The sequence below is a fragment of the Equus asinus genome, chromosome 21, assembly GCF_041296235.1.
Source record: "Equus asinus isolate D_3611 breed Donkey chromosome 21, EquAss-T2T_v2, whole genome shotgun sequence".
NCBI classification, from domain to species: domain Eukaryota; kingdom Metazoa; phylum Chordata; class Mammalia; order Perissodactyla; family Equidae; genus Equus; species Equus asinus.
In genome coordinates, this window is record NC_091810.1 from 51490982 (window position 1) to 51516459 (window position 25478).

The 25478-nt window shown below is 60.9% G+C and overlaps 1 protein-coding gene across 4 annotated transcripts in view; it reads right to left on the minus strand.

Annotated features, from left to right (window-relative positions):
- Nucleotides 1-129: 129 nt before the first annotated feature.
- The window catches only part of NBEAL2 (neurobeachin like 2), a 29698-nt gene continuing 4349 nt past the window's right edge, over nt 130-25478 (minus strand). The window contains exons 1-54 of one of the 4 annotated variants that reach the window (XM_014828812.3): nt 22011-22081; nt 21315-21403; nt 21101-21229; nt 20920-21001; nt 20710-20834; nt 20460-20542; nt 18683-18768; nt 18301-18583; nt 18031-18137; nt 17419-17499; nt 15887-15970; nt 15358-15456; nt 14267-14868; nt 14052-14184; nt 13846-13965; nt 13314-13635; nt 13019-13101; nt 12813-12905; nt 12410-12584; nt 12141-12274; nt 11617-11776; nt 11309-11411; nt 10979-11132; nt 10734-10892; nt 10380-10539; nt 10122-10207; nt 9447-9959; nt 8617-8795; nt 8374-8533; nt 7989-8126; nt 7535-7894; nt 7301-7450; nt 7015-7172; nt 6729-6853; nt 6506-6641; nt 5843-6003; nt 5427-5743; nt 5230-5325; nt 4747-4871; nt 4521-4661; nt 4223-4353; nt 4018-4127; nt 3804-3921; nt 3606-3703; nt 3417-3533; nt 2706-2795; nt 2510-2619; nt 2170-2342; nt 1965-2059; nt 1597-1713; nt 1340-1498; nt 1115-1263; nt 673-808; nt 130-589 (exon numbers count right to left, since the gene is read on the minus strand). In XM_014828812.3, the coding sequence (XP_014684298.3) occupies nt 488-589; nt 673-808; nt 1115-1263; nt 1340-1498; nt 1597-1713; nt 1965-2059; nt 2170-2342; nt 2510-2619; nt 2706-2795; nt 3417-3533; nt 3606-3703; nt 3804-3921; nt 4018-4127; nt 4223-4353; nt 4521-4661; nt 4747-4871; nt 5230-5325; nt 5427-5743; nt 5843-6003; nt 6506-6641; nt 6729-6853; nt 7015-7172; nt 7301-7450; nt 7535-7894; nt 7989-8126; nt 8374-8533; nt 8617-8795; nt 9447-9959; nt 10122-10207; nt 10380-10539; nt 10734-10892; nt 10979-11132; nt 11309-11411; nt 11617-11776; nt 12141-12274; nt 12410-12584; nt 12813-12905; nt 13019-13101; nt 13314-13635; nt 13846-13965; nt 14052-14184; nt 14267-14868; nt 15358-15456; nt 15887-15970; nt 17419-17499; nt 18031-18137; nt 18301-18583; nt 18683-18768; nt 20460-20542; nt 20710-20834; nt 20920-21001; nt 21101-21229; nt 21315-21403; nt 22011-22040 (8226 nt within the window). In that variant the 5' untranslated portion in view covers nt 22041-22081 and the 3' untranslated portion in view covers nt 130-487. Of the gene's footprint in view, nt 590-672; nt 809-1114; nt 1264-1339; nt 1499-1596; nt 1714-1964; nt 2060-2169; nt 2343-2509; nt 2620-2705; nt 2796-3416; nt 3534-3605; nt 3704-3803; nt 3922-4017; nt 4128-4222; nt 4354-4520; nt 4662-4746; nt 4872-5229; nt 5326-5426; nt 5744-5842; nt 6004-6505; nt 6642-6728; nt 6854-7014; nt 7173-7300; nt 7451-7534; nt 7895-7988; nt 8127-8373; nt 8534-8616; nt 8796-9446; nt 9960-10121; nt 10208-10379; nt 10540-10733; nt 10893-10978; nt 11133-11308; nt 11412-11616; nt 11777-12140; nt 12275-12409; nt 12585-12812; nt 12906-13018; nt 13102-13313; nt 13636-13845; nt 13966-14051; nt 14185-14266; nt 14869-15357; nt 15457-15886; nt 15971-17418; nt 17500-18030; nt 18138-18300; nt 18584-18682; nt 18769-20459; nt 20543-20709; nt 20835-20919; nt 21002-21100; nt 21230-21314; nt 21404-22010; nt 22082-25478 lie in introns of those variants that run through there. The other 3 variants (XM_014828811.3, XM_044754660.2, XM_014828813.3) reach the window with 3 other exon arrangements.

Sequence of the window (25478 nt, forward strand, 5' to 3'; positions counted from 1 at the left end):
AGGGGCGGCGCCGCTGGGGACAGAAGGGGGCACGGGTCGCCCGGGAGTGGGGCACGGGCCAGGGGAACGCGCGCCCGGGACGGCAGCCGGGGCAGGCTGAGATGCCGCGCGCACGCAGACTCAGAGGCGGAGCAGCTACAAAACGAGGCCAGGTTTATTGCCGAGAAAGGGAGCGCGGGGGCCGCCTTAGGGATTAAGGCCACATTCCGACCCCTCTGCTCCGCCGAGACAGGGGACTTGGGAGCCTGGACTCCCCACCCCAGGCTGTGCAAAAAGTGCTGAGCGGCCGCCGAGGCCAGTGCTGGGACTCCGGGGCCCCTCTGCCGGCGAGGGGCGGGACCTCCCGGAGTGACACCGCCCACCAATCCCTGAGCTGGGCGGGGGTGGGTCCCCGCCCACCCCCTGAGTTCTGGCCCGGCCGCGGCGTCGCCTCCTCCTCTGGGTTCCCGCCTTCCGTGGGCGGGGTCGGCTGCGGGCGGGCAGGCTGTCAGCGCGCCTCTCCCGGGTTGTACTCCGTCTCCCCAGAGGACACCTGGGAGATGCGCCGCGAGGACCGCCACAGCTTCCGCGCGAACTGGCTGCTGCGCACCTGGTGGGAGTAGGAACGGGGTGAGGTCAGCCAGGACCGTCGCTCCCCGCCCGCTTCGAGGCCCGCCCCGCCCTTATCCTCACCTCAGAGGGCTGCCCCGCGCCCACCACGATAAGCTTGCCGTCCTCCAGGCCCACGAGCACGTGGCTGCGCTCCTTGGTCACAGCCACGCTGCGGATGGGCACCTTCATGGGCAGGGGAGGTGCAGCTGGGAGCAGTCTGAAGGGAGGGGAGATACACAGACTCGCAGCTGCAAGGGAGTTTTGCATCCAGCAGACTGATGTCTCTTCATTCTCCCCTATACCCTCTCTGCCTTCATTTGAAGGATGGCTCACTCGAAACCCTGACACATGAAGGGATCTCCCACAAGTGTGTGGCTAAGGGGAGGCCCAGGGCAAGAGGGATGGGGGGACAGGTGACAGGCCTTGAAGAATGTGCCCACAGACAAGGGGATGTACCTCATAGTATCCTCTGCCAATGACCACCCCCCTGAGAAGACATGAACCCATAAATAGTGGGGCTCACTTATTCAGGTGGAGGATATGCAGGGCACACTGGGCAGTGCCCAGTAGAACAAAGTCCTCTGTCACTGCCAGGGCTGTGGGCTGCTCTACCAGGGGCAGTGAAGCCCGCAACCTCCCATTCACTGAATACAGGTGCAAGGAGTAAGTGACCTGGAAGAAGAAGACGGTGTCAGCAAGAACAGAATCCCAACCATCCCTCTCTTGGCTGGGCACCCCTTTCCCATACCTGAGCCCCAAGACGCTCCCGTGCCGAGCTCTGTACCACAATCTGGCCCTCAGACCCCAGCACCAGGTAGGACACAGGTCCAGGCAACGAGGCCCCCGGGGGCCGTAGTGCTGCCACAAACTGGCCATGGCGTACAGTGTGGATGATCACAGTTCCATCCTGCAGGAAGGCAGCTTAGGGTGCTGGGCACAGGTCTCTGGGCTCCAGGGGCAGTGCCCAGCAAACTCAGCCTCCCCTGGGCACAGGCATGTACACACCTCGGATCCAGACACAGCCATATCGAGTTCAGTGCTGATGGCCACGCAGCTCACTGCAGCCTCATGCCCGTATAAGACCTGCACGGGCTTTGATGCCAGCCCCACAGAGAGACCACCCTGTGGGGAGCCAGGGCTGGCTCAGGACTGGGAGCATCCCACTACCCTGGCCCCTGAGTGAAAATGCTAAGGCTCAGGAAAGTGAAGGCCTTGTCCAGTACCAGAGAGCTGGAGGGTCATGGAGCCCCAGACTTGCTCTTGGAAGCAGAGGGAAGGGGAAGAGAGAAGGGCAGGACTGGAGGCCCACTAAGTGGCCGATGTGCTGCAGGTCTGGACTGTGGGGGCCCCACGGGGCTGTCCACCCAGCACACCTGCTGCAGGAGTCGCCACACCATGCACGTGGTGTCCCGGGAGCCTGAGATGAGGTAGATGCCACAGGTGTCCAGTGCAAGGCAGGTCACTACATCTGTATGGGGAGGGGAGGGTACAAGCAGAACAGAGTAGTCACACCCTCTGTGGCCAGCCTCGGAGCCCTGCCCCCACCTGCACCACCCCCAGCTCGAAGGCTGCTCATACCAAGGTGGCGGCTGAGCTGGTTCAACAGTTTGCCCCGGGGCAGTGCAGTCACTCGCAGGCTGCCATCCCAATGGCCACCACTGAATAGCAGCTTTCCGTCGGGGGCCACTGCCAGGGCTTGCCCACTCACACCACTGCCTGGTACCCACGGGCCACTTAGCAGTCGCTGCATCCTGACCCAGTGAGGGGGATGACAAGTGAGGCCAGGCCACATAGGAGACTCAGGCCCTCAGAGACCTTGGCCAGACTCTGCAGCTGGCCTGCATTCTGATTGGTTGGGGAGACAACTCAGGGTGCAGGGTATTTATAGCCCACCCCTGCCCACAGCCCTCTGTCCTACTTGGGGTTGCCCATGGTGGGGTCTTTGCTGAAGCTGAAGTAGTTGCTTATGTTACGGTCATAGGGCAACCAGGTATGGGTACCCAGCAGCCCACTGGCACTCACGGTCACCTGTGGGCAAGACAGGGCAGAGGTGGGTTTGAGGTAGAGTCAGAGATGGGGTGGAGCTTGGATGGGGCCCTGCCCAGTACACTTACCAACAGATCTGGGGAGCCCTGGGTGATGAAGGAGTGGGGCTGCCGGTGGGGAACCAGGGCCAGCACCAGGGGCACGCCATCACTGATGACCTGCAGGGTAGGGTGCAGGGCTGGCTGTGCCCAAGTGGCCATCAGGGGCCCCCACTACACTACCTCCTCCCTGGGGCACCACTCCTTCCTTTGCCCTCAGCCCCCAGGGGTCACAGGCTAGGTGTCATAGAGGCAGAGCTCACTCTGAGAGACAGGCATAAAAGACCAGTGGGCCTTCAGAAGGGCATCTCAGAAAGTGAGTGAAAAGCCAGGATGGACAATGAAGATCCTTCCAGAATCTGAAGCTTGGTCTCAACCTTGGTCCTCCCGCCCAATCACTCCATGTCCCCCCAGCCTCCTGGCAGGAAGAGAGGAAAGCCTAACAATGTCAGGCCTGGTGGCATTCTGGGATGTAGGCAGGAAGGTGAAGGAGAATATCCAAGGCCAGATTCCCTCCCTTCTGGCCTCCCTAAGGCTTTCAAAGATGGTTAGGTGAGTGGACACCTTGTCTTGGCCCTCGAGAAGAAGGTACCCCACCCCCACTCCCATACGCCTCTGTTTACCTCTTTTTCCAAGATGTCTTAATATCAGTGACTGATTTAGGTTTCCATCTGCCCCTAGAGGACAGTGGAGTTAAACCCATTTCACAGAGTAGGAAGGTGAGGCCTGGCCTCCTCTAACCTCAGCAAAGAAGGCCTTGAGCTGGTCCAGGTGCTGGAAGATGCTAGGTGAGTTAGTGTCTAGACGTGCAAGACGTTGGGCTGCTTCCTCAGCTGAGAGCCGAGCTGGATGTGGCTCCTGTGGGTAAGTGGCCGGTCAGCACTGTGGCGTGGGCATCCCTGACCACTATCCTCCAAAAGCTGGCCTTACCTTCAGCAGCTGACAGGGAGTCTGCCCAAAGTTGCTGATAATGCCCTCCAGAGCCTTCCGTTCCCGCTCATCCGCCACATGATCCAGGTCCACAGCCCCTGGGCAGGCAGGCAGAGCAGTCAGGATTCCCTCTGTGCCCTCTGCATTCACCCTTCCTCATCTGCGCCCCGGCCCCTTGAGTCCGGGGGCACGGCTCACCCTCATAAGTGCAATAATAGAAGACATTGAGGGCCTCCTCTGCAGCCGGCCCCCGCTGCTTATAGCCAAAGATGAGGTCGATCCACTCATGGAGGTGGGAGGAGACATACTCCGACTCCTGCGGGTGGAGAGGGGGCAGTCACTCCAGGGACCGATGAGCTCCACCCCGACCCTCAACCCTGGTTGCCCGCCTGTCTGTATGTGCTCATCTCACCAGAGCCCGGCGGTGCTGCTGGATGAAGTCCTCCGGAGAGCTGGCCCATGGGGGCAGCACCACGTCACCCACCTTCTCATTGGTCAGCTGGAGGCAGCCCAGGTCAAAGCCTGGCACAGAGCACTGGGTCAGCTGTCTCGTGCCATCTTCACCTGCTCCCTGGCCACCCCCAGCCCGTGCTCTCCACCCCCATGCCAGCTCCTACCGTTCTGGTTCTCCAGGAAGTCGGGGAAGTAGAAGAACTCTGGGATGAGCTCCTTCACATCAGCCGGGCTCTCGAGGCGGGCCTGCCAGGCTGCCGCCACCGAGTGGAACTGCCGGTCAGAGCAGTCAAAACTAGGGGCGGGGCACAAGCCAAAGTGAGGTGGGGAGACTGGGGACAGAGAGGGAGAAGGTGTGGCTGGGGGAAAGAAGGGAGCCAGAGGGCCCAGGATGCCTAGAGGGCCTGCCTCTTCTCCTCATCTCCACCCCCTACCATCTGCCCACCACCCCGTGGGCCGCACCGGCCACTCTGCAGCTGGACGTGCAGGGAGGTGAAGGGTTCCATGCGGATGAGGTAGTGCATCACGCCTGCTGCATTGGAATAGTGAGTGCCATAGTGGAACTTATCAATGGTGCCTGCTGGGTCCTCGAAGCTCTCATACCTGGAGCCACAGTTAAGGGGGAGTCAGCAGAAGCCCTCCCATTGGCCATCCCAACCCCCGAACCCCGCCTTGCCCATGTGCTCACTTCTCCCTCACGAGCTGGGCATGCTTGGGGTTCACCACACCGATGGGCTTGGAGAGGTCCCGGAAGACGGCCGGGTTGCTGAGGTCCAGGGTTGGGGACACGTAGTCCTGTAGGACCCAGGGGAACTGGCCGCCCACCCGGGCAGGAGCTGCATGAGTGTCCTGATGGCCTACCTGCCCACATTGCCCTCACCCTCGGGAAGATGGGCAGAGCCTACAGATGGGGGCATACCACTTAGAGGGGCTGCAAGGGAGCAGAACGGACTGTCTGGGACAGGATTCCCTTTGGGGAGAACAGAGGCCAGGAGGGAGGAGAGTGAGGCTGGGTGTGTGTTGGGCGGTGGCAGGGAACAGAGGCTAGGTCTCACGCAACACCCACCCAGGACCAAGCTCAGGACCCAGCCCACTGTCAGTGCCTACACCTGGATGAACCAGGGCCGGCAGACCAGAGGAGCAGGGGTGGAGGTGCAGAGCAGGCCCTCACCACAGGGTATTGAGACAAGTCATTGTAGGTCCGGCCCGCAATGGTGTTGAGTTGCATCAAGTACTCGAAGTTGGATATCTCACGCTGTACCCATTTCTAGGGGGCAGGGGCAAGAGGTGAGTCAGCTGGACTGTCCAGTATTCCTCCCACCCGCAGGGCCCTGACCTTACCCACCCCTCACACTCCAGGGCTCTCACCTGGGTAAGGCCTGAAGCGCGCAGCATCTCCTGGGGGGAGCGGCTGCTTAGGTAGCCCTGGGTAGGGGGTCGCAGGCGCAGCAGCCATGAGTACACCTGGTTCCGTACCTGGGTGTGGGATGGGATGGGGCAGGGTTGGGGCCTGGGGGCCTGGGAAGGAGACGAGGCTGTGGCCCCGCCAACCTTGCTTGGGAAGTTGAGGAAGTAGTTGGCCTGATCAATGAAGAAGAGCTCAAGTGCTGAACGGCGCAGGTTGAAACGCCGAAGGTGGACCTCACGCAGCTGGGCCAGTGGGCGCCGAAAGTCATGGCCAATGCCTGCGGGAATGGAAAGCAGGTGTAGGAGTCACTTGCCCCAGCCCCACCAGACCCCTGTTGTCCCCTGCCGTCCCTCCACCCAGCTCCATCAGAACATACCCTCCTCGGTTTCCACACGCTCGGCGCTGCCATCGTAGAAGTACACATGCTGTGTGGTGACCTCCAGCAGCCCTGGGACCACAGCCACCACTGTGACCAGCTGGCACTCAGCTGACAGCACCAGCTTCTCATGCTGCTCATCCAGTTCTGCCGCCTCCATCCTGGGAGCCAGTACCCACTTCAGGCTCTAGGCTCTGGGACCCCCTTCTCAACAAACCCAAGGCCCACACTATCCAAAGTGCCATCAAGTCATCAAGTACAGCATTCATGCCTTCCAGAGGAGAGGGGGGAGCTGCCCAGAGTCCAGCCTGGCCCCAGAACCCACCCCTAAACCTGGGCGTCTGAATGTCTTGCCAGGACACCAACTCCTGTCCCTGGCCTTCTCTTGCTCAGCCCCTGCCCACCCCTGTGCGTCCCCAGCCTGGTCTGGTATGTGTTTCTCAGTCCTGTTCTGGGGTGCCCAGCCATGAAAGAGCAACCATCTATCCTGTTAGACAGCTCTTCTCAACACCCCCACCTGATTTTGGACAGTCCCTTCAGGGCCTTTAGCCCCACAAGCAGAACAGGAAATGGACTCAGGAGTCAGTCCCACAGCAGGCATCCACATGCAGTAGCAGACCCGTGCCCACCATCCGCAGTTGGCTCTCCCCCACCCCAACTCACGCCGTCTCCAGCGCAGCCAACTCCTCCTCGCCCAGCTCGTCCTCCTGCAGCTCTTCGGGGAGGGTGCTGACTTTGGCCTCTTTGGTCATCGCTAGAGGCAGCGAGGCCTCCTGGGTGGGTGTCAGGGGGGCCTCACCTGCAATAGGCGCAAAGGTGCTCAGCCAGAGCTAGGCAGGACAGGGCAGATGAGGTTAAGTGGACCCAGCTCAGCACACCCTCTCACCCAGGTTGTCCCGTAGGGCGCTGGCTTCCAGATGAGGGTTGAAGTGGTGGTTGGGCACCAGCTTCAGACGCATGCGCGAGTATGTCTCCGCACTGGATACCTTCCAGCGGGGGGTGGGCGGGTCCCTGCAGATAAGTCCCCGGTGGTGATCATGGATGCGGGGTAGAAGTCTGTAGACCTCCCCATTCCTCCCAGGCCTCACCCCAAAGGTAGACTGGCCCTCCAGGTCCCTCCCGCCCCCCTCCCAAGCCCCGCCCGACTCTGACTCTGCCCCTAGCCCGCCCACCTCAAGGCCCAGGCTCCGCAGGGGCTGGAGAGCTGCCGCCACAGCGCCCCCCAGTGCAGCAGGGCCGTCGAGTGCTGCGCCGCCTGCTGCTTCAGTGCTGCCGCATAGCGCAGCCCTTCCAGGCGCACCCGCCGCTGCGCAGGTTCCAGCACCAGCTCCTGCGAGGTGGGGAGTGGGGAGGGGAGGAATGGGTGAGTCCCACTGGCTGCTTCCTGTCCTGTTCTGTCAGCTGTCCTCTGGACACGTGTGTGGAGCAGCTCCAGGTCCCCCATGCCAGGCCGCATACCTGGAAGGCCCGACGACTATGTGCCCGCTCCCGCTGGCGCCGCTGCCCACTGCTCATGAGCATATCATAGCAGGCGTTCCAGAAGCCCGACATGAGGTCGTGGCTCTTAGCGTAGGTGTCCATTTCGAACTGCGACATGGTGGGCTGCACCTGGAGGATGGGGCAGGGAGAGACCAGTGTTCGACGTGGGCCCCTAGCCCCCACTTCTCTTCCCATGCCCTCACTTCTAGGCACCTGCTTATCAATGAAGTGACGCCATTCGGGTGTGACACAAAAGGCCTGGAAGTCCTCGAAGAAGGTGGGGCTGCCGTTGGTGGGTGGCAGGGAAGGCAGACCCCACTGCAGCCCGAGTGGCCCATAGGCACGGTCCAGCAGTGTGCGCACCAGCGGCACCAGCCATGAGCAGCGCTCTGCAGCTGCAGCGGCTGCAGCTGGGGACTTCTTGTCCTCGGTGGCAGGCTCAGAGGGGGAGGTGTTCAGTGCCCGCGCGAGCACCGCCTCCAGCTTAGAGAGCACATAGCAGGCCTCCTCACGGCGCATGGGCACGGCAGTCTGCAGCAGGGAATGCAGCTTCACATAGGCCTGGGCGTGCAGCTGTGGGCGGAAGGGGGCTGTAGGTGACACCCAGCCACCCTCAGAGCTCCCTACACCTGCCATGGCCCCTCACCCCCACCTACCCTGTGCTCACCTGTGGGTCCTCCAGCACGATGTAGCCAAGCACGAGGCGCAGGCCGATCTGAGCCATCTCTCGGAGATCTGCTGTGCCGTTGGCCAGGTGCGGCCAGGCTCCCAGGCGATCGAGCAGGCTGCACACACCTTCAAAGAGCTGCCATACAACATATTCCCAGCAGCCATCACCAGATGAGGCCAGGAGCCCCAGCGGAGGGAGCAAGGTAAGGTTTGGGCTAGGGGCCAGGGAGGGGTGCACAAACAGACAAGTCCACACTCACAGACACCTGTACCGATGCACCCACGACTGCACATGTGTACTCATCTACCTCCCAGACCAGAAGCCTGCAGGCTCACATGAACATGCATGCTGACTTGACTGACACCCCTCTGAGCTGTCGCACCTTCTCACTCCACAGCTCTTGGTTACCATGGCCCTCGGCGCACAGGAAGTCCTGTAGCAGGCGCAGCAGCCAAAGTGCCTGCTGGGTGAGGCTGGCCAGGACCCCAAGGGACGCCTCTTTGATGTCGGTCAGAGCTGACTCCAGCATCATCTCCAGGAGGCTAGGGATGGGTGAGGACCCAAGCGTCTACCTGACTGCCTTCCTTACCCCCAGGCCCCTCACCCTCCCAAGGTGCCTCCTCACCTGCGCTTGATGCAGTCTGGTGGGCGTACAAGTGTGGCAGAGGCCCCCAGCTGGGTGAGCACCGAGAAGACCTGGCCACGTTCCCGCCAAGCAGCTTCATCACTGCCTTCCACACCCCGCCATGTCACCGAGAACAGCACATTGGTGAGCAGGTTGCACAGTTCCTCCTCAGAGGTTTGCTGTGGGCACAGATGGGTGGTGCAGGGTGTGGGATGGGGAGAGAGGGAATCAGGCTGACCCCACACTATCTCCATTCAGCACCACCTGCCCACCACTAGTAGGGGCAGCAGGAGGCAGAGCATTCAGTCAACACCTAGCCAGGTGCTACGGGCCTGAAAGAATGGTGTAGGGGCCTCAGCCACTGCCTCGAATTCCAGGGAGAATCCTGGGGTTTCAGTGACTCCTAAGAGGAGGTGAGGTGATTCACAAATTATCCCACAGTCCTGACAGGCTTCAAGGACTGTCTTGGAATTCTCTGGAAGAATGTCACAGAATAAGCAGAGGCCCATCCCTAAACCAGGAGCATAAGGCAGGGCCTGAGAGCTCTGCTGTTCAAAGGCCCCATAAAGTCTCTGCCCTACAGGCTCTTTTAGGGGCCTTCCAAAGCCTAGCTGGGACCCCCACTCTGGCTCAGCATGACCTGCCCTGTTCCAGGACCCCACTGGGAACATAACTGCAGATGAGAGCTACAAGCGGGCAGCACCCACATGGCAGCTGCAGCCCTGATGTCAGACAGGGCCACACCTTGGGAAAGGCTACCCTGCCTGCCTCGTGTCCCACATGTGTCCTCCTTTAGTGCCGGGCAGTGGCAGAGGGTGGGCCCCCCTCACCTGAGGGTTGCTGGTATTGGAGGTGTCATCTCCACTGATGGTGGGCTCTGGAAGGCTGCCGTCCTCCAGCACATTGGAGAGACTGGAGCTGTGGCGGCCACGGGCAGCAGGGAAGGGCCGGGGCCCATCCAGTGGGGAAGGTGTGCCAGGCTGGCTGGCTGGAGTAAGAGTCCCACTGCTGCTGCCACCGCCAGCAGTGTTGCCTGAGCCCACGCTGGCCCGTTCCAAGCCCAGGTCAAAGGGTGCACAGAATGGGGAGAGCGCATGGTAAAAGGGGTCAGGGTCGGGGCAGGGGGCCTCTGAGGGCAGGAAGACATCCGAAGGCTCAGGTGACTCAGTGGGTGGCTTGAATAAGGCTGGCTCCGGGGAGGCGGGTGGCTCTGGGGGAGAGGGAAGGGGACTGCCGGCCGTAGCAGCCTCCAGCACATACAGCCGGGTCAGCACGTCCTGCCAGCCAGCCTGTCGGGCCAGCAGCCGCACTATCTCTGGCTGTCCGTAGATGAGGTGGAAGAGCTGCCGGGCCAGGGCACAGCAAGTGAGAGACTCATCTGACAGGCTGTCCCCAGACCCTCCTCCTGGGGCCTTATCAGGGAGGCATCTAGAGACCCTCATCACAGGCAGACAAAGTGAAGTCCTCAGGGAACCCCCCCAAAAGCTTTCACCTCCCACACTCACCTGGCGACAAATGTCTAGGCGGACGCTGAGGTCAGCCTGGAGGGACAGCTGCACCACAGCCAACAGATCTGAGAGGTTCAGGCAATCTAGGAGGATGGCCAGAGAGGGCCTGAGGGACTGACCCCAGCAGGGGGGCTGCATAACCCTCCTTGTTCAGCTTTGGCCCCTGTACCAATACCTTCTGTATTCCCACCTGCCCTGTTTCCTGGGTCCATGTCACCCCTCCACCTGGCCTGCCTCTTCCCAGTCAGGTTGTACCTGCCCCCAGGAACAGCTTGTAGAGGCCCTGACAGAGCTGGGGGGAAACGGCCCCCTCTGGCAGGCAGGCGATGAGACCCTGGAGACCACACTCCCGCAGCCGGAGCCGCTGGCGGCTCCGCTCAGGTAAGCGCTCATTCTGCTGCAGTCTGCGGAGGATCTGTGTGGGACACAGTGGACAGTGTCATCATGAAGGAGTTACCGAAGGAGGGAAGTCACTGCACAGGTGTGTGGCTCCAAGAGAGGCCTGTAAAGGCAGCTTCACCTGCTAGCCCAAGGCCTGCTAAACCTCTCTGAACCTCAGGCAGGAACCACAGTGAATGGGGTGCCAGAGTAGGAGGGTGCTGGGTATACCTTGCAGACTCGGTCGGGCAGCAGGGGCAGTGAGCTTGGTCGCACCAGCAATGCCAACAGCACCTCAAGGTTCCCCAGCTCCAGCAGGAAGAGAGCCAAAGACTCCTGTACTGATGAGGCCTGCAGCAGTGCCAGCAGCAGGTCCAGTGTGCCCACCACCTGGGGATACAAAGTCTCACACTGGGTGCCCCCCAGCCGAATGTGGCCCACACTCCACCCCTCATCCTCACCAACCTCCAGCCTACCTGGCCATCATCACCTGCAGCTGCCAGAAAGCTCAGCACAACCTGCATGTCATCAGTAGAGGAGCTCCGGGCCAGGAACTCCCGTGCCAGGCCCAGGAGTGAAGTCTGCACCGTGCGCAGGTCGTCGGCCGCTAGGGGGCGCTCCCGCTGTGGGCTGGGCCAGTCCCAGCAGACAAACCCACCAGGGACCAGGAGAACACAGGGCCACACAGGAGAACGCAGCAGGGGAGAGAAAGGGAGAGTGGGCAAGTGAGCTAGGACTGAACCCCATCCCCGAGGCCAGAGGCAGCTGTGTCAACCCCGCTGCCCATCTGCCCCCATCAGCCTTACCTGTAGTGGGTGCGCAGGGCATCAAGGATGAACTGGACCCCATATTTCTTCCGCAGCTTCTGTCTATGCTCACGGACTATGCTAGACACGTACTGGATGTGGCCTGGGTGGGCATCAGGGCTCAGGCCACCAGGCTGAACTGGACCCCTTCTGATCCTCCAGGACAGGGCCATGCCCCTGCCAGACCCTCCCAGGGGAGGGTCATGTTCCCCCAGATGCCCCAGGGCAGATATGTCCCCTCAGATCACTCAGAACCTCCACCACCACCCTGCCTGGCAGTGTCCCCTCACCCAAGTCCCCATACCTACCAAGGCGCACAGCAAAGTCGCTGAGGGTCCAGAGGTGAAAGTTGAAGAGCAAATGCTGGTAGAGCAGGTAGAGGAGGGACCCACTGCCCTCAGCTGCCACCTGCTCCATCAGCATCTGAGTGGACATGAGCACATTCATGTCCATGGCCCAGCTGGGGACCTGGGGTAGGAGGAGCTGGGGTGAGACTTCAGGCCCTGCTGCCTGCTCTTACACCTCCCAGCTTCCACCCTGCTCTGCACAGGCAGATGGACACAAGCCTCCTGCTGGCTCAAAACCCTCTGGTGGCTCTCTGCTGTCTCTGAAGTGCAAGCTCCCCAGCCTGCTCCATAGGTCCCCTGCTCCAGCCTGTGCTGGTGCTTCCCCCAGACCCTCTCAGCTAAACCCTGCCCAGCCTTTCAAGGCCCCACTCAAATACCACCTCTCCCAGGAGGCTCTCCCTGACTGATGCCATCAGGTTCCCCTTCTTGATCCCCCCACCTGGTCCCTTTGGTCAGACAGAGCAGCCCCTCCCCTCCTGCCCCACCTTGCGCAGGAGGGCCCCGATGATGGCAGGCCCTTGGCACTGCACCAGGCTCTCCTGGTTCACAGCATGGCCCTGCAGGAAGTTCCGCAGCATCAGCAGAAAGGCAGCCACAGCGTTCCTCTCCATTCGCTCCTCTACCGGCCACCAGGAAGGGGATAGAGGTATGTCAAGGGCCTGCCTGCCAGTGGTCACAGAGACCTCAAGCACTCCAGCCCCACTGTCATGCTAAGATTTCCTCCCCCACCACCCCAGGCACCAGAGACACTTACCTGAGGACTTGCCCAGTGGGAGAAGTAGGCCTTGGGTGTTGTGGCCAGAGGTCAGTTCCAGCCCCACAAGGTCATGTGTTTCAGCTGGACCTGCCTCAGCGTCTTGGGGCTGTGCAGCCACTCGCTCCAGCAGGGGCAGCAGGGCACCCATGCCTCCCACACAGTTCACTACATCCTGGGGGTAGGAGGGCCAGCTGTGAGAGGGCAGCTCCCAGCTGCTTCCTGCCCCACTCCACCCCAGCAGGCCCTCCAGTCTGGGAACCTGGGTTCAGGGAAGTTTTGCTCTCTTGAGGGGGTCTCCTAAAGGCCTCCCAGGGTACACTGCCACTCCCCAGCCCACTCTGTACACACATGTGCCCATGCTCACACTTCCTGCACACAATGCCCACACGTGCACACACACCTTCACGTCCCAGGTCTCCACTCTGTGGCCCGTCAGGCGGCCATCCAGCCCATGGCCAGGGGACAGGTCCAGACAGATATTGTTCTTGCAGGCCTGGGAACACGGGGTGAGCAGGCAGCAAAGGTCAGTTGGAGGGGGCAGCAGAGTGTGGGAGCCAGGGGGCGGTAGCAGGGTTGAGCCAACTGCCCACCCCCACCCCCAAATACCTGAGGTGAGTAATGGAGGAGCAGCTTGGTGCCAAGGTCATGCAGATCACCCTCGGGCTTGAAGGGTGCCGTCTCATTGGGCCCTGGAGGGTGGGCAGGGGGCTTCAGACCCACCTGGGCTTCTGGCCAAACCCCATCCAGAGCCTGCCTCTTCTCTGCCTGATCAGAGAACAGACCCCCTCCTTCCCCTTGGACCCCTAGTTTCTGGCCTAGGGACTTTATAAGTCCCAACCACCTGGCTCTGGGGACAATGGGGTAGGGGCTGGGGCAGGGCAGGGTGGACAGTGCTGCATACCCAGGTTGCACAGGACCCGCAGGGCCGCTGCCTGCAAGGCTTCATGGAAGATGGCCACGGCCCCCAGCTCGCCCTCCAGGGATGTGGGGCTGCCCCACCGAGTGTCCTGTGTACCTGCAAGGGTGGAGCTGATGCTGCCCTCCTGCAGGGGGGCCACCAGCCCGGACCCCCAGCCAAGCCCTGTGGTGACTGGGACTGACTGGGAGCGGGTGAGGGAGGGGTGAGTGTGAGCCAGGGCAGCGGGGACTGGTGGCGCAGGCAACCCCGTGGTGGTGGTCGTTGTGCGGTGCCCAGCAGAGCCGATACAGCAGGAGGAGAAAGGCTGTGGGGCCAGGGTTGGGGGAGTGGTCAGGTCACAGCAAAGCCTGGGGTTCCACCTATAACCAGTTCCTCACAGTGACCCCACGGCTGCAAAGACCCCAGAGGCTGAAGTATGAGGCCTCTGGGAGTAGGGGGGTACAGAGGCTGCAGGCCCCACCCTGTCCAAGTCCCCCCAGCTACCCAAGACCTCCCCAAACCCTGCCTGGCACACCTCACTGAGGGAGGGGCAGCGAAGGGGTGCCGTCTTGACCAGATGTCCATCTTTGTAGACATGGACCAGGTTCTGGCTGAAGGGTCGGCGTCCAGGCACATGGACGATGGCCACGCAGTGCTAGAATAGAAGCTACAACATCAGGCCGTATTTTGGGACTTGGTGTCCCCTCCACCCCCCTGGGCCATATGAGGATGGAGGCTCACCCAGACAGAGTCGACAAAAGACACTTCAGGCAAGCTCACGGTCAAGTACTCCTTCCGGGTGCACACAGCTACCACCAGGGTCCCGGCTGCCGTGAAGAAGGCCTCAAACCCTGAGCCACTGCTGGTGAAGAAGCTGGGGACAGGCCAAGCCAGTTATGCCTGCTGGTCCTCCTGCTCACCCTGGCACTGTGCCCTAGTCCCTAGCAGTCACCCACCTGTACAGCTGCTTTCGCTGGGGTGGCCGAGTGGGGGCTGGGGCAGGGGCTATAGCCGTGGGGTGCAGACAGAGCCAGGCGTGGAAGGTGAAGCCAGGTCCTGGCCATCGCTGCACAGGGGGTACCATAATACCCGCCATGCTGGGAGTGAGGTCAAAGTAGCGTAGGGCTCGTGCAGGGCCATGGTGTCGGGCCATGCCTGATAATGCACGAATGATGGCGCCTGCATGTCGGGCATTCTCGGCCTCAGCTCCATTGGGCCCTGAGTCCAGCCCTGGTGGGGGGCGCAGCAGATGACGCAGCTCCAAGGGCCTTAGTGACACACGGCCCAATGCTTGCAGTAGTGCCAGCAGCTGCTCCTGGCAGCAGGCCCCCAGCGCTACCCCTGTGCTGAGCGTCTCCAACAGGCAACCCACCAGACCTGCCTGCACACACGTGGCACGGCTGGCAGGGCAGCTGTCACAGAGCCACCAGAGGCGTTGTGCTAAGAAGAGCCGCAGCTCAGCTGTGGGCAGTGCTGGCAGCCACTGCATCAGCATCAGCACCGGCTGCTCATTGCGGATTGGTGGTGGTGGACATATGCTGTGGTCACCCTCCACGGCCTGTGGGTGGAGAGAATGTGACAGTTCCAGGCAACTAGCATGGAACAGGCCACCCTGCCAACAGCAGGACTTCCAGTCTCAGTTTACTTGCCTAGAGCATGAGAAAGCAACATGCGCTACACCATCCTGCTCACAAGTTGTGTCTGAGGCCCAGGAAAGTTAGAGGTGCATGGATGACCGGCACTACTAACAACAGTCTTGCAGCACTGTTAACCCCCCAAACCTTGGCCTTTGGTCTGGGTTGGCCTAAACCCCAACTGCATGTTTCCAAGATGATCCTGGTGCTTGCTAGTGTACACCAGCTTCCAGGGCCCCATACAACCCAGCATCCTCACCTCAGTGACACTGACACATGGTCAGGCCATGGGTCACACTACGTACCGGTCACAGTCAACAAAGTCCCCCAAGGTGGACAGCTCACCTCCTATGGTAGCCCTGACCCAAGTCTGGGCTGCCCTTGGGACCCTGACCCCAAGCCCCTGCCCTCACCATGTTGAGCAGCTCTTGTAACAGCCGATGGGTGGGGGGACCGTGGCTCTGCAGAACCTCGTGTAGGTGAGGGTAGCCAATGCGCTCCTTAAACACCTCCTGTGCAAGGTCGTGTGGTGAAGAAGTGAGCATGTATGTGGGCCCCAGGGCAAATTCACACCCCACGGAAACCCTGGAGGAGGCATCATCTTTCAGGGCTCCCTCGCCTGGCTCTGCCTCTGGGTCACAGGGCTAGCAGGGGCAGGGGGCTGTGGAGGAATGTGGGGCTGTGGGTCACCTCAGAAGGCTACAGGCGGTGGTCAACCCTCAAGTATCCTTCCCCCATTCTGCCCTGACCCAGGATATCCAGCTCCCAGGACTGACTGAAGACTCTGCCCGCCCAGTGGGCTGAGCTGCACCCCAGAGGACAGGATGGTCGCCTCCCCAGCTCACTTGCTCTAACAGCCACCAACCAGGCCAGTTTTGGGGACATGTGGTCAATTTAACTCCCACTCCACACCCTACAGCAGCCAGACTACAGTGTCCTCACCTTGGCCGAGGGGGAGCTGCTCATGATGCAGGTCAGCACCCTGACAACGTGGACTGCAATGGCATCTGTGTCCTGGTCCAGTACCTTGGGGTGGGGAGGGGTAGTCAGGAGAGGCAGGTGCCAGGGTGTTGCAGCTGGCAGCACCCTGCAGTAAAAGGGGTGCAGGGCCAGAAGCAGGTGCCCCAAGACAGGCAGCCGATCTGGCTGGGGGTCCCGGGAGGGTGGCAAACCTGTCTGGACACCAGGCCCTCTACTCCTTGACTGAATTGCTGTGACCCTCACCCTGACCTTCTAGGGCCCTCTCTGAGCAGCTTGACAAGACCCACTCTGACAAAGAGGCCAGGGAAGAAACCAAGGCTGGGAAGGGCCTCACTGGGACAGATCAATAGTGGACCCTCTTGCCACACTCCTCTGCCCCCGACTGTCTGGTGGACTTATGGGCCTCAGTCCCCACCCAAGCTAGACACACACATGCAGGCAGGCCAGCGAGTGCCCCATCACCCATGATGATTGACAAAGGGTTGGGGAATTTAGGGACAATCAATCAAAGAATGTTAGAACCAGAAGAACCTTCGAGACCTTTGAGACCGACCCTGCCCCTTGCCCCTAGATCCAGCTGGGGACACTGAGGCTCACCCTGGCTGAACCTGATAGCCAGAGGCATGCTGCTCACTTGCCCAGCCCCACCCTGAGGGGTTGAGGGGTCAGGAGGGCTTGGAGAGTTTGTCAGCAGGTACTAGGCCATATTTTGGCTCCATGGGACCCTAGATCTCAGCTCTGCCTGACTCCCCAAGTGACCTCAGGCAACCTTCTTCCTCTCTCCAGGCCTCAGTTTCCTCATCTGTAAAAACTAGGGGTCTCACCTGCCTTGCCTGCCTTGTAGACGAACGGACATGCAGGCTCTCAGAAAACAGCCAAGTGCAATAGACACATGCGGCTGCCTCATGAAGACAAAGCCAGATGGGCTCTGGGGGTTGGAGCCCAGGTATTGAGCCACCAGAGAGAGGGTGCCCCATGCGGAGCCCCTAAATGACACCCTGCCGCCTCCTACAGCCCCCATGCAAGGTGAGGCAGGGAGCACATCATGAAGGGATGAGGGGATGGGGGACTCCCAGTGACCTGCTTAGGGCAGGTCCAAGGATCCATGGAAAGAAGTGGCCCCGTGTGGGGGCCCTCCAGTGAGTGACTACAGCCAAATCCCTGAGTATCTGGGCTTCTGTTTCCCCTTCTCTGAAATGGGGTTGGGTGGGTGGTTGAGTTTCGAAGGTTCCTGCCAGCTTGGCACAGCCAAACCCCAGCTCCCAGTACTAATAGCAGGCAGGGCACAGATCACTCCTGCCCCATTCCCTAGGATGGGGATCTGGAAGGTGGGTGAGATAGCATGGAGGACCCAGCCCCATGACTGGGCCACACCAGGCCTTACACATATCTGCTGATATCTCCTGCATAGTGCAAGAAGGGCTCAAAGAGGGAGCCCCAAGGGATGGGTGCCCAGGGAGGTAGGTGCCTGAGCCTCAGCCCCAGGGTGGTACCTTCTGGACATCGGGCTCGGTCAGTAACCGGGTAGCCAGGTCACTGTCCCCCTCAGGGGGCGCCCGGGCCTGCAGGTACAGCTGTGGGGAAGGGGGAGGGCACAAGGTAGAGGAGGCAGAGGAGAGAGAAGAGGAGGAAGACGGGGGAGGGGCAGGGTTAGAGCAGGACCTGGAGCAGCTGCCAGGGCTCTGCCCCAGAGAGAAGGATGCACCCTGAGCCCCAGGCCGAGTGCCCCACCAGGCACTAGGGGAAGAGTAGGGGAGCTGAGCCGCCCATACTCTGCTCAGAGCGACAGAGTCAGGGGTGGATAAGTGGGCAGGAGTAGGTACTGCATCCAAAACAGCTGAGCCCTCCTGCCCTTGGACTTGGGACTGGGGTATGGGGAAACAAGGGGCCACAACAGCTCCCATCCTTCTACAACACACCCATCCTGTGGGGTACAGAGCCATCCTGAGCCCCAGAACCTCCCACTGAACTACAGGCCATCCCACCAGCCATGAGCCCTTAGCCCAGCCCAGCCCAAGTTTACTCAGCAGCATCTTGGCACCCACAGGTGGTTCCCCCAGCCTCTGGGTTCCAGGTTCTCCACCCCCAGCCTGAGCCCCACCCACCTTACTGTTCTGGATGAGGCGAGTAAGGTGTTCAAAGCAATTGTTGCTGAGGAAGGTGGCCTGCAGCACTGGCCGGTCTTCACATGCCAGCATCATGGGGATGGCATCTGTGGAGAGGTCAAGGGTCAGCCCCGCCCAATCTCCTCCCTGCAACACCTCTGGTCAGCATTAAACCTTCTTCCCCATGCTGCCCAGCCCAGCCTTTCCATTTTCACTTTGGCCTTCCCCTGTTAGTGCCACCTCCCCAAGAGCCTGGGAGCCCATACCCACCGAGCATGCTGACCCTTAGGGTGATGAGGCCCTCTTCAGGTCCAGAGCTAGGTCCAGCTGGCCAGTCAGCATTAAGGACGCGGAAGTAGCCCTCAAGCAGGGCTCGGAGCTCTGGTCCACGGGGCGGTGTGCGGCTGGCATGCAGGATGTGTACTGCACCCACCAGTGCCTTCAGTGCCAGTGGCACTAGGCGGGGGTCCTGGGCTGGCCCATGGCCCCAGCCCCGCACCACACCCAACAGGCCCTGCACAGAGCCAGCACTCACAGCCATCTGCCCATTTTCCTGCAGGTGTGGGCAGAGATGGGCAATGGACAAAGGGCTCACCCAGGAGAGAGGCCCTGAGATGTCCACCCTCTGGGCCACAGGCTCCTCCCAGCCTACCTTCCCTCCTGCAAGGACGGCACCAAAGAGGTGGATGAGACGCAACAGCAGCTTGGGAGGCAAGCGATCTGCATCCTGCAAGCTCTCTGGATAGTGTAGGGTGGGCAGGACAGGACAATGTCACCAAGCTTGCAGGGCTGTGGATCCAGGAGACTACACAGAGGTGTGTGCCATGGGGTAGGGGTGGGGTGCTGGGCCAAGGAATGTGGCTGGGAGGCCCAATCTGAGGGAGAAGACCTGGTTCTGAGCTAGGGGGTCTAAATGTCATAGCTCTATGCTAGGGGTCTGAGGAAGACACAGCTCTTCTTTGGGGAGCTTGAAAGGGACGTGGCCCTACCCTGAGAGCCTAGCCAGGTCCCCAGATCCTTACTCCTCAGGACTGGGGACCCCAGAGTGAGCACACATCCCCCACCCTGCTTCCCCATGGCAACCCAGGGTTTAGTTTCTCAGATGCAAATCTCCTGGTCCCTCTGCCCTGTGACGGTTGGAGCTTCCCGTGACCTGCTCTGGGGACCCTGCTATATCTACCATACGGATGCCCCCCACCCCCACCCACCACCCCGCTGGGGACTTCTAGGGGCTTTCACAGCTTCTTACGTGGGAGGCCCACGTGGCCCTGCTCCAGCAAAGCTGGCCAGGATGCCAGGCCAGACTGAAACCCAGAGAGCAGAAATGACCAGCCGTGGGTCACATGGGTGTTGGGGTGGGGAGCAAGAGCAAGGCTGGCTTGATTCAGGTGGGATGGGGTGGGAGGCCTCCCAGGGGACAGGGCTTTGGAGGTGAGGCCTGAGCATGCAGCTGGCCTGTGAAGGGAGAGGAAAGAGCATGGCAAAGACCCAGAGGTGGGATGGATAACTAGCTACATTCTAGGAGTGAGAGGACAGGACCATGGCTGGGGAGCAGAGAGTGAGTGGGGCTGGGAAGGAAGGCTGTGGGGAGGAACAGGATTTGATCCTGAGGGTGTCAGGCCACCATCAAGGGATTTACAGTAGCAGGCACAAAATCCAGTGTGTTTTAAGCAGAGTACTCAGATTGTGGGCGAATGGAGGCAGACAGCTCCCCAGGGGTGTCTCCCCTCTTAGAACGGCTGCCCCAAATCCAGACCCAGGCCTGCAGCTCCATGGGGCATCCCAGAGACACTGAGATACTCTCTATCCCAATAGGCCATGCCTTCCCAAGCCCGGTCTACCCTCATCCAGGCAGCATCCCACCCCCAGCCTATCTAAAGTCCTGGCCAGTCTCCCTCCAGTGAGAGGAAAGAGGGCACCAAGGAGAAGAGTGTCCCCAGAGAGAACAGGTGGCCAGAGATGCCCTGGAGGTCAGCTCTTCCAGGACTGAGGGAGCAGGAAGTGGAGACACCTAGTGTGGACATTATCTTAAGGAGGGCTGGAGGCAGGGTGGAAGCTACAGGACAAAGGGATTGGACCAGGGGGTGTTAAGATGGTCCAGATCAGAGTGGGGTACAAGTGGCTGGGGGGACCCGGGAGGTCGGTGGGAAGGGGGAAGAGAAATCGACCCCTTCACCTGATGGGACGCTTTCGCTCCAGCCCAGAAAAGAAATTATTCATTTTGTCCAGAAGTGCCCTTTCTCTCCTCTCTGCCCCTGAACTCCTACTCGCCTTTGGAGGCCCCCTGAAATTCCCGTGGTTCTCCCAGCCCTGCGGGCAGCCGCCACTGAGCGGGTCCTGTCCAGCGTATAGGATGGGGAACTGCAGGAAGGGGCTCAGGTTTAGGGGCGGGACCAGGTGGGGCCAAGTAGGCAGGGGCGGGGCCTGACCTCGGAAGAAGTCGCTGAATTCACAGGGCAAAGTGGCTGGCGGGAACTTGTATTTGCTCTTCTCCTTGGAGCTGATGACTTCCCTGGGGGGTGGGGGTGGGGTGAGGCCAGGCACTTCACCCCTCCTGGGTCATCCTCCCCTCACCAGCCTGCGCAAGGCCCCCTCCCGCCTCGGCATCTTTGCCATAGCGGCCACCCCCATCCTCTCCCCAGCCTCCTCTGGGTCCTCTGTCTGTGCGCTGGCTCTCACCCGCTGTGCTGGCGCCGCCAGGTCTGGTAGGGGTCAAAGAGGCCTTCACAGAGGAGGAGGGCATGCAGGGCAACGTTCTCCAGCTGAGGCCCACGGCCCTCCTGTGGTGATGGGGGTCCTTTCAGCTGTAGGTGGGCGGAGAGGGTGGAGGGGGGTTAGTTGGGGCATGGCTACCCACTTCTGCCCCCCCCAGGGTGGAGCCCACCTCACCTCAGCTGCCAAGCCGGTCAGCAATGCCAGCACCCGGGGCACCAGCACCGGGCCCCAGCCTGCCTCTACATTCTCCAGGTTCCTGGGGAGTGAATGATGGGAGAGGTCACAGCAATAGGCCAGCCCTGCCTCTGGCCCACAGTTCCATGCGCCCACCCTGGGGAGGATACCAGGGACTCACCTGCAGAGAATGATGAAGAGCTTGAGCAGCAGCAGGGCCTGCTCCAGGTCCCCCTTGTCCAGCTGCTCAGCCAACACATGCAGTGCATCCAGCGGGAGCAGTGGCACCTCTGCACCTGCCTCCTCTGGCCTGCAGGGGGGGGGGGTCACTGGGGCGCCGAGGACCCCTCAGTCTCCCTACCCTGTCCCTGCTTTCCTTGTAGCTCCAGCCTCACCTGCGTGGCTCCAGAGAGGATAGTGAGATGCTCTTCTCGAAGGCACTCACAAAGGCCGTCAGCCACTGCTGCAGGTAGCCCAGGTCCTTCTGCAGGCAAACGAGTACAGAGGAACAGTGAGGGAGCGCAGAAGGGGTGCAGTGGACAGGGGAGGGACAAGGGAATGTAGACAGTCGTGGAGAGTGAATGGAGGTGGACATGCGGTGGACAGGGATTGGAGGCAGAGCAGCGGGGGTGGAGAAAGGGAGTGAGGGATGGATGGAGGAGGAGGGAGGACAGGAAGTTGGAAGGTCAGCATCAGAGGATTGCCATATGTATTGACCACTCTCCCAGGCCCCTCACCTGCTTTTCTCAGCCTCCTAGTCTCTGCTCCCGCCTCCTTAACCCTTGGGGACTCAGGCAGGCCTAACATAGCCAGGGGAGGGGCTTAACACTCCTGGGGTGTGGTGTGGCCCACACTGGTGCTGGGGCTGAAGGTCTCCCACCCACTAGCCACTCCTGACCCAAAGCCTTGGGCTAGGCTCTGGCTTGCCACCTTCTCCCAGCTCAGCAGCCACTACATCCAGGAAACTTTCCTTGACTATGGACCCCAGGATGCACGTGCACCATCGGCCAGGCCGACTTGCACATCCCCCTCATGTATAGGCAGAATGCCCTATCTTGCCCTGGGAGCCTCCACCCACCCAGGCTGGTTACCTGGACCCCAGGTCCCAGAGCTGGTTCCATGGGCAAGAGGGGCAGTGGCTGAGTCTGGGCGCCACAAGGGAAACTTTGGTGTGAACGGGAAATGTCCCCTCCCGCCCCGGCAGGGGCAGGAAGCGCAAAGTCACGGTGGGGGAGGGGGACCGCTTCCTCCCGGCAGACCGCAGGGATGTGGGGGGGCCTGGGGCACCCAGGGCCCAGCAAGAGAAGCTGTGAGGGACTCAGTCCAGCACTGGGGGTGGGCCCAGGAGTGCCAAGGGGCAGGGTCACACTGCCCTGGGTGGGGCTTGTAGATCAGAGACTAGTTTTATAGGCAGGGTGTCAGGGAGCCTGGAGACAGAGCAGGCCTATCTAGAAACAGGTTCTGATCCTGGCTGCTAGAGTGCCCTTCATTCAGGGCACCCACCACTTCCTGATGTGGGTCTAAGGCCTCAGGCCCAAGGGACAATGTGGAGGACTCACCCATAACTTTGCCCTGCCCCCATCCCAAGTCCTAGCCTCCTGACCTGGCCCTGCTGGTCTCTGCTCCAGGGACACAGCTGAGCAAGTCCTAGCCTAGGCACAATCTCCCCTAACCTGTAAGCCCCTCCCAGGGCATGGAGTAGGTGGAAGCCTGGACCTGAGCTCCTCCTTCCATCCCACCTCCCTCCCTCCATGCTGGCCCCATCTGCAATTCCCACCCCACCCAGTTGAGCCCAGAAGGCAACTTTCTTTCCCAGGGGCAGAGGGCTAGCTAGAGCAGGGACTAGACTGGAAAAGGATGAACGGGCAAGGGACACATCTCAGGCAGCACCCAGGAGCCCGAGGCTGCTCCCCAGGGCCATGGACCTCAATTCAAGGACCTCCAGAACTACATTTGGATGGATGGCTAATTTTTGCCATCTTCAGGTCCCAGACCACAAGGCCAGGACTGAATGGGCCCCAGAGAAGGGGGCCAAACCCCAGCAAACTGGGCCAAGCCCAAAAGAAACCTAGGCAGAGCAGTCCTCCACCCTTTGGTCGGGCACCTTTCTCAAGCATCTTGTCACAGATCTGAGGCCCAGGCAACTCAGAGGGGCTGGGACCACCAAGCTGCAGGCCCACACCACTGCAACTTTTTGTCTGTGTTTCCTTTGGTGACCTCCCTACCCTCTGCCACTGACAGCCTCCCTGCTCACCTACCTCTGTCCACACCTTTCCTCTCCACCAACCAGCAGGGACACCAAAATGCCCAACCCTGAAACACCAGGCCAGGGCTCTTGGACCATTTCTTCTGAACTCTTCCCACTGCAGATGGGGAAATGCGGGGGGCCCCACAGGGGATGCCTCATCCACTGCCACAGCTTCAGCTGCACCTTTGAGGATGCTGAAAGCCAGACCTTTGTTCTAGGCCAGGACCACTCATGGTTGGCAGCCAGACAGCCCAACCTGACCACATGACCCCACAGATCCCTGTCTACCTTCAAAATTGTCCCAACACCATCCTCCCCTCTTCTACCCCCAAACCACCCCCAGTCAAGCCACAGTCATCTCTCACCCCAAATGTGAGTCCTTTTTGCCCACTGCAGCTCTGTTGAGCACCTGAAAGCCCAAATTTGACCATGTCCCCCACCCTGACCTGAGGATGAAGGCTCAAATGCCAAGCCTGGCATTCCAGGCCCCTAGGCCAACCAGGACCTGCTTCTCCAGCCTCTCTGCTCCTCCCCACCTGTGATTCACATCCTCTGTCCAGGCCTCTGCCCACCTCATGCCCCACTGCCCTCTATGACTTGGGCTTTTGGTACTTAAGCAGGAACCTCCCACCCTCCTCACGGCTGTCACCTGGGTGGCCCCCCTCAAACTCTGCATGCTCCTTCGTTCCGTCCCTAGAACCACACCCTCAGCCTGTCCAGTCCTGCAAACTTCCAGCAGGTCCAGCTGGGCTGGGTTCAGGACTAAGGCAGTGAAGGTAGCCTTCATGGGCTCTGCAGGGGGCGTGGGGGGTCTCTAAGCACAGGTGGGGGGAGGGGTAAGCTGCCTGTCCTGCCTCTGTGGCTCTCACCTCTTCTCCCTGGGAGGCCTCAATCCGCCTCTGACCTGGGCCCCATGGCTTGAGGCTGCAGTGATCGGAGGCAGCGGCGTCCCTGCAGGGGCTGGGGCCAGGAGGCAGAGCAGGGCAGGGGCCCAAAAGCACGGTGGCAGTGCTGCATGCAGAGGGGTGCAGAGCCAGGGAGAGGTGGCTGTGGAGCTTGGACTCCCACACTCCTCTCAGAGGCTCTGCCTCAGCTACTCCTCCCTCCCTTTCCAGCTCTGGGCAGGAGCACTGGGCAAGGCCAGCCCAGTCCCCACCTCAACCTGACTGGGCCAGGGTCCCAACCCCGCTCCTCACCTGAAGGCAGATGAGGAGCAGCCACACACTCCTCCCCAGGGCCCTGGGGCCCAGGGGAAAGTGGTGCTAAGGCCCTGTGGTAGGGCAGAAAGCTAGTCCCTAGGAGGAGGGGGTCTCATAGTCACCTCTGTTGGAAACCCAATCTATGCCCAACCAGCCCTGAGGGCACTCAGGGCTGGGCAAGAGGGGCTCCCAAGCACTGGTTAGGCCCAAATAGTCCATGGGTGGGCATGGAACTACCACTTCTCCAGAACTCTGAGGTAACCCGGGAGGGCTGAGGGCAGGCAGCTGTGGCGTGGATGGGTGGATGGGGCTGTCTGCCAGGGGGACAGGGACCACTGAACTTCCTGACACTACACTTCCCTTAGACCTGCTTGCCCTACACCAACCCTTACACTGGGCCCTGGCTTGCCCTAAGTCTCAGGGCCGAGACCTTGCCTCAAACCCCCCATCCCCACTCTATCACCACCTCACTGGGGCTTTACAACAGGGAAGTACATAAAGATTCTGTAAACAGCACTGGGTACCTAGTGCATCTCAAGTAGACATCCTTTACCACCGCTGTCTGATCAGCCAGTCATCCACCCTATCACGAGCTTTAAGGCAAGTCCACAGCCTCCCCTCACATCTGAAGTCCTGCATGGCTGGTGCCCACCTCATCTCCAGCCTTGGCACCCCATACCCACTGGATGCCCAGCCCAAGGGCATTACTCACTGTCCCCACCCCTACAGGTCTGCATGTGCTCTGCTCTCCAGAGCCAGCATCTTTTCCAAGACCCACCCCTGCCTGATGCTTCAGTGGTTGGGGTCACCAAACTGAATCAGTGGTTGAGGCCATGGGTTCTGGAGTCCAGACCTGGTTCTCACACTTGGTAGCTTGTTTCTTAACATTAATCTCTTTGCGCTTCAGCTGCCTCTTTAAAACCATCCCTCTGCTTAACGGGTAAAGGCTCTTTAACCGCACCCACTAGAATGTGGTAAGGTGAGTGGGAGCTCCACCCCCAAATCCAGGGGTTCTGCCTTCCAAAGCCCCTGGCATTCTAGGACAATGTTCCCTAGAATCTTCTCCCCACCCACTTCCATGAGTGACAGATGAGTGGCAGACCTTGGCTTAC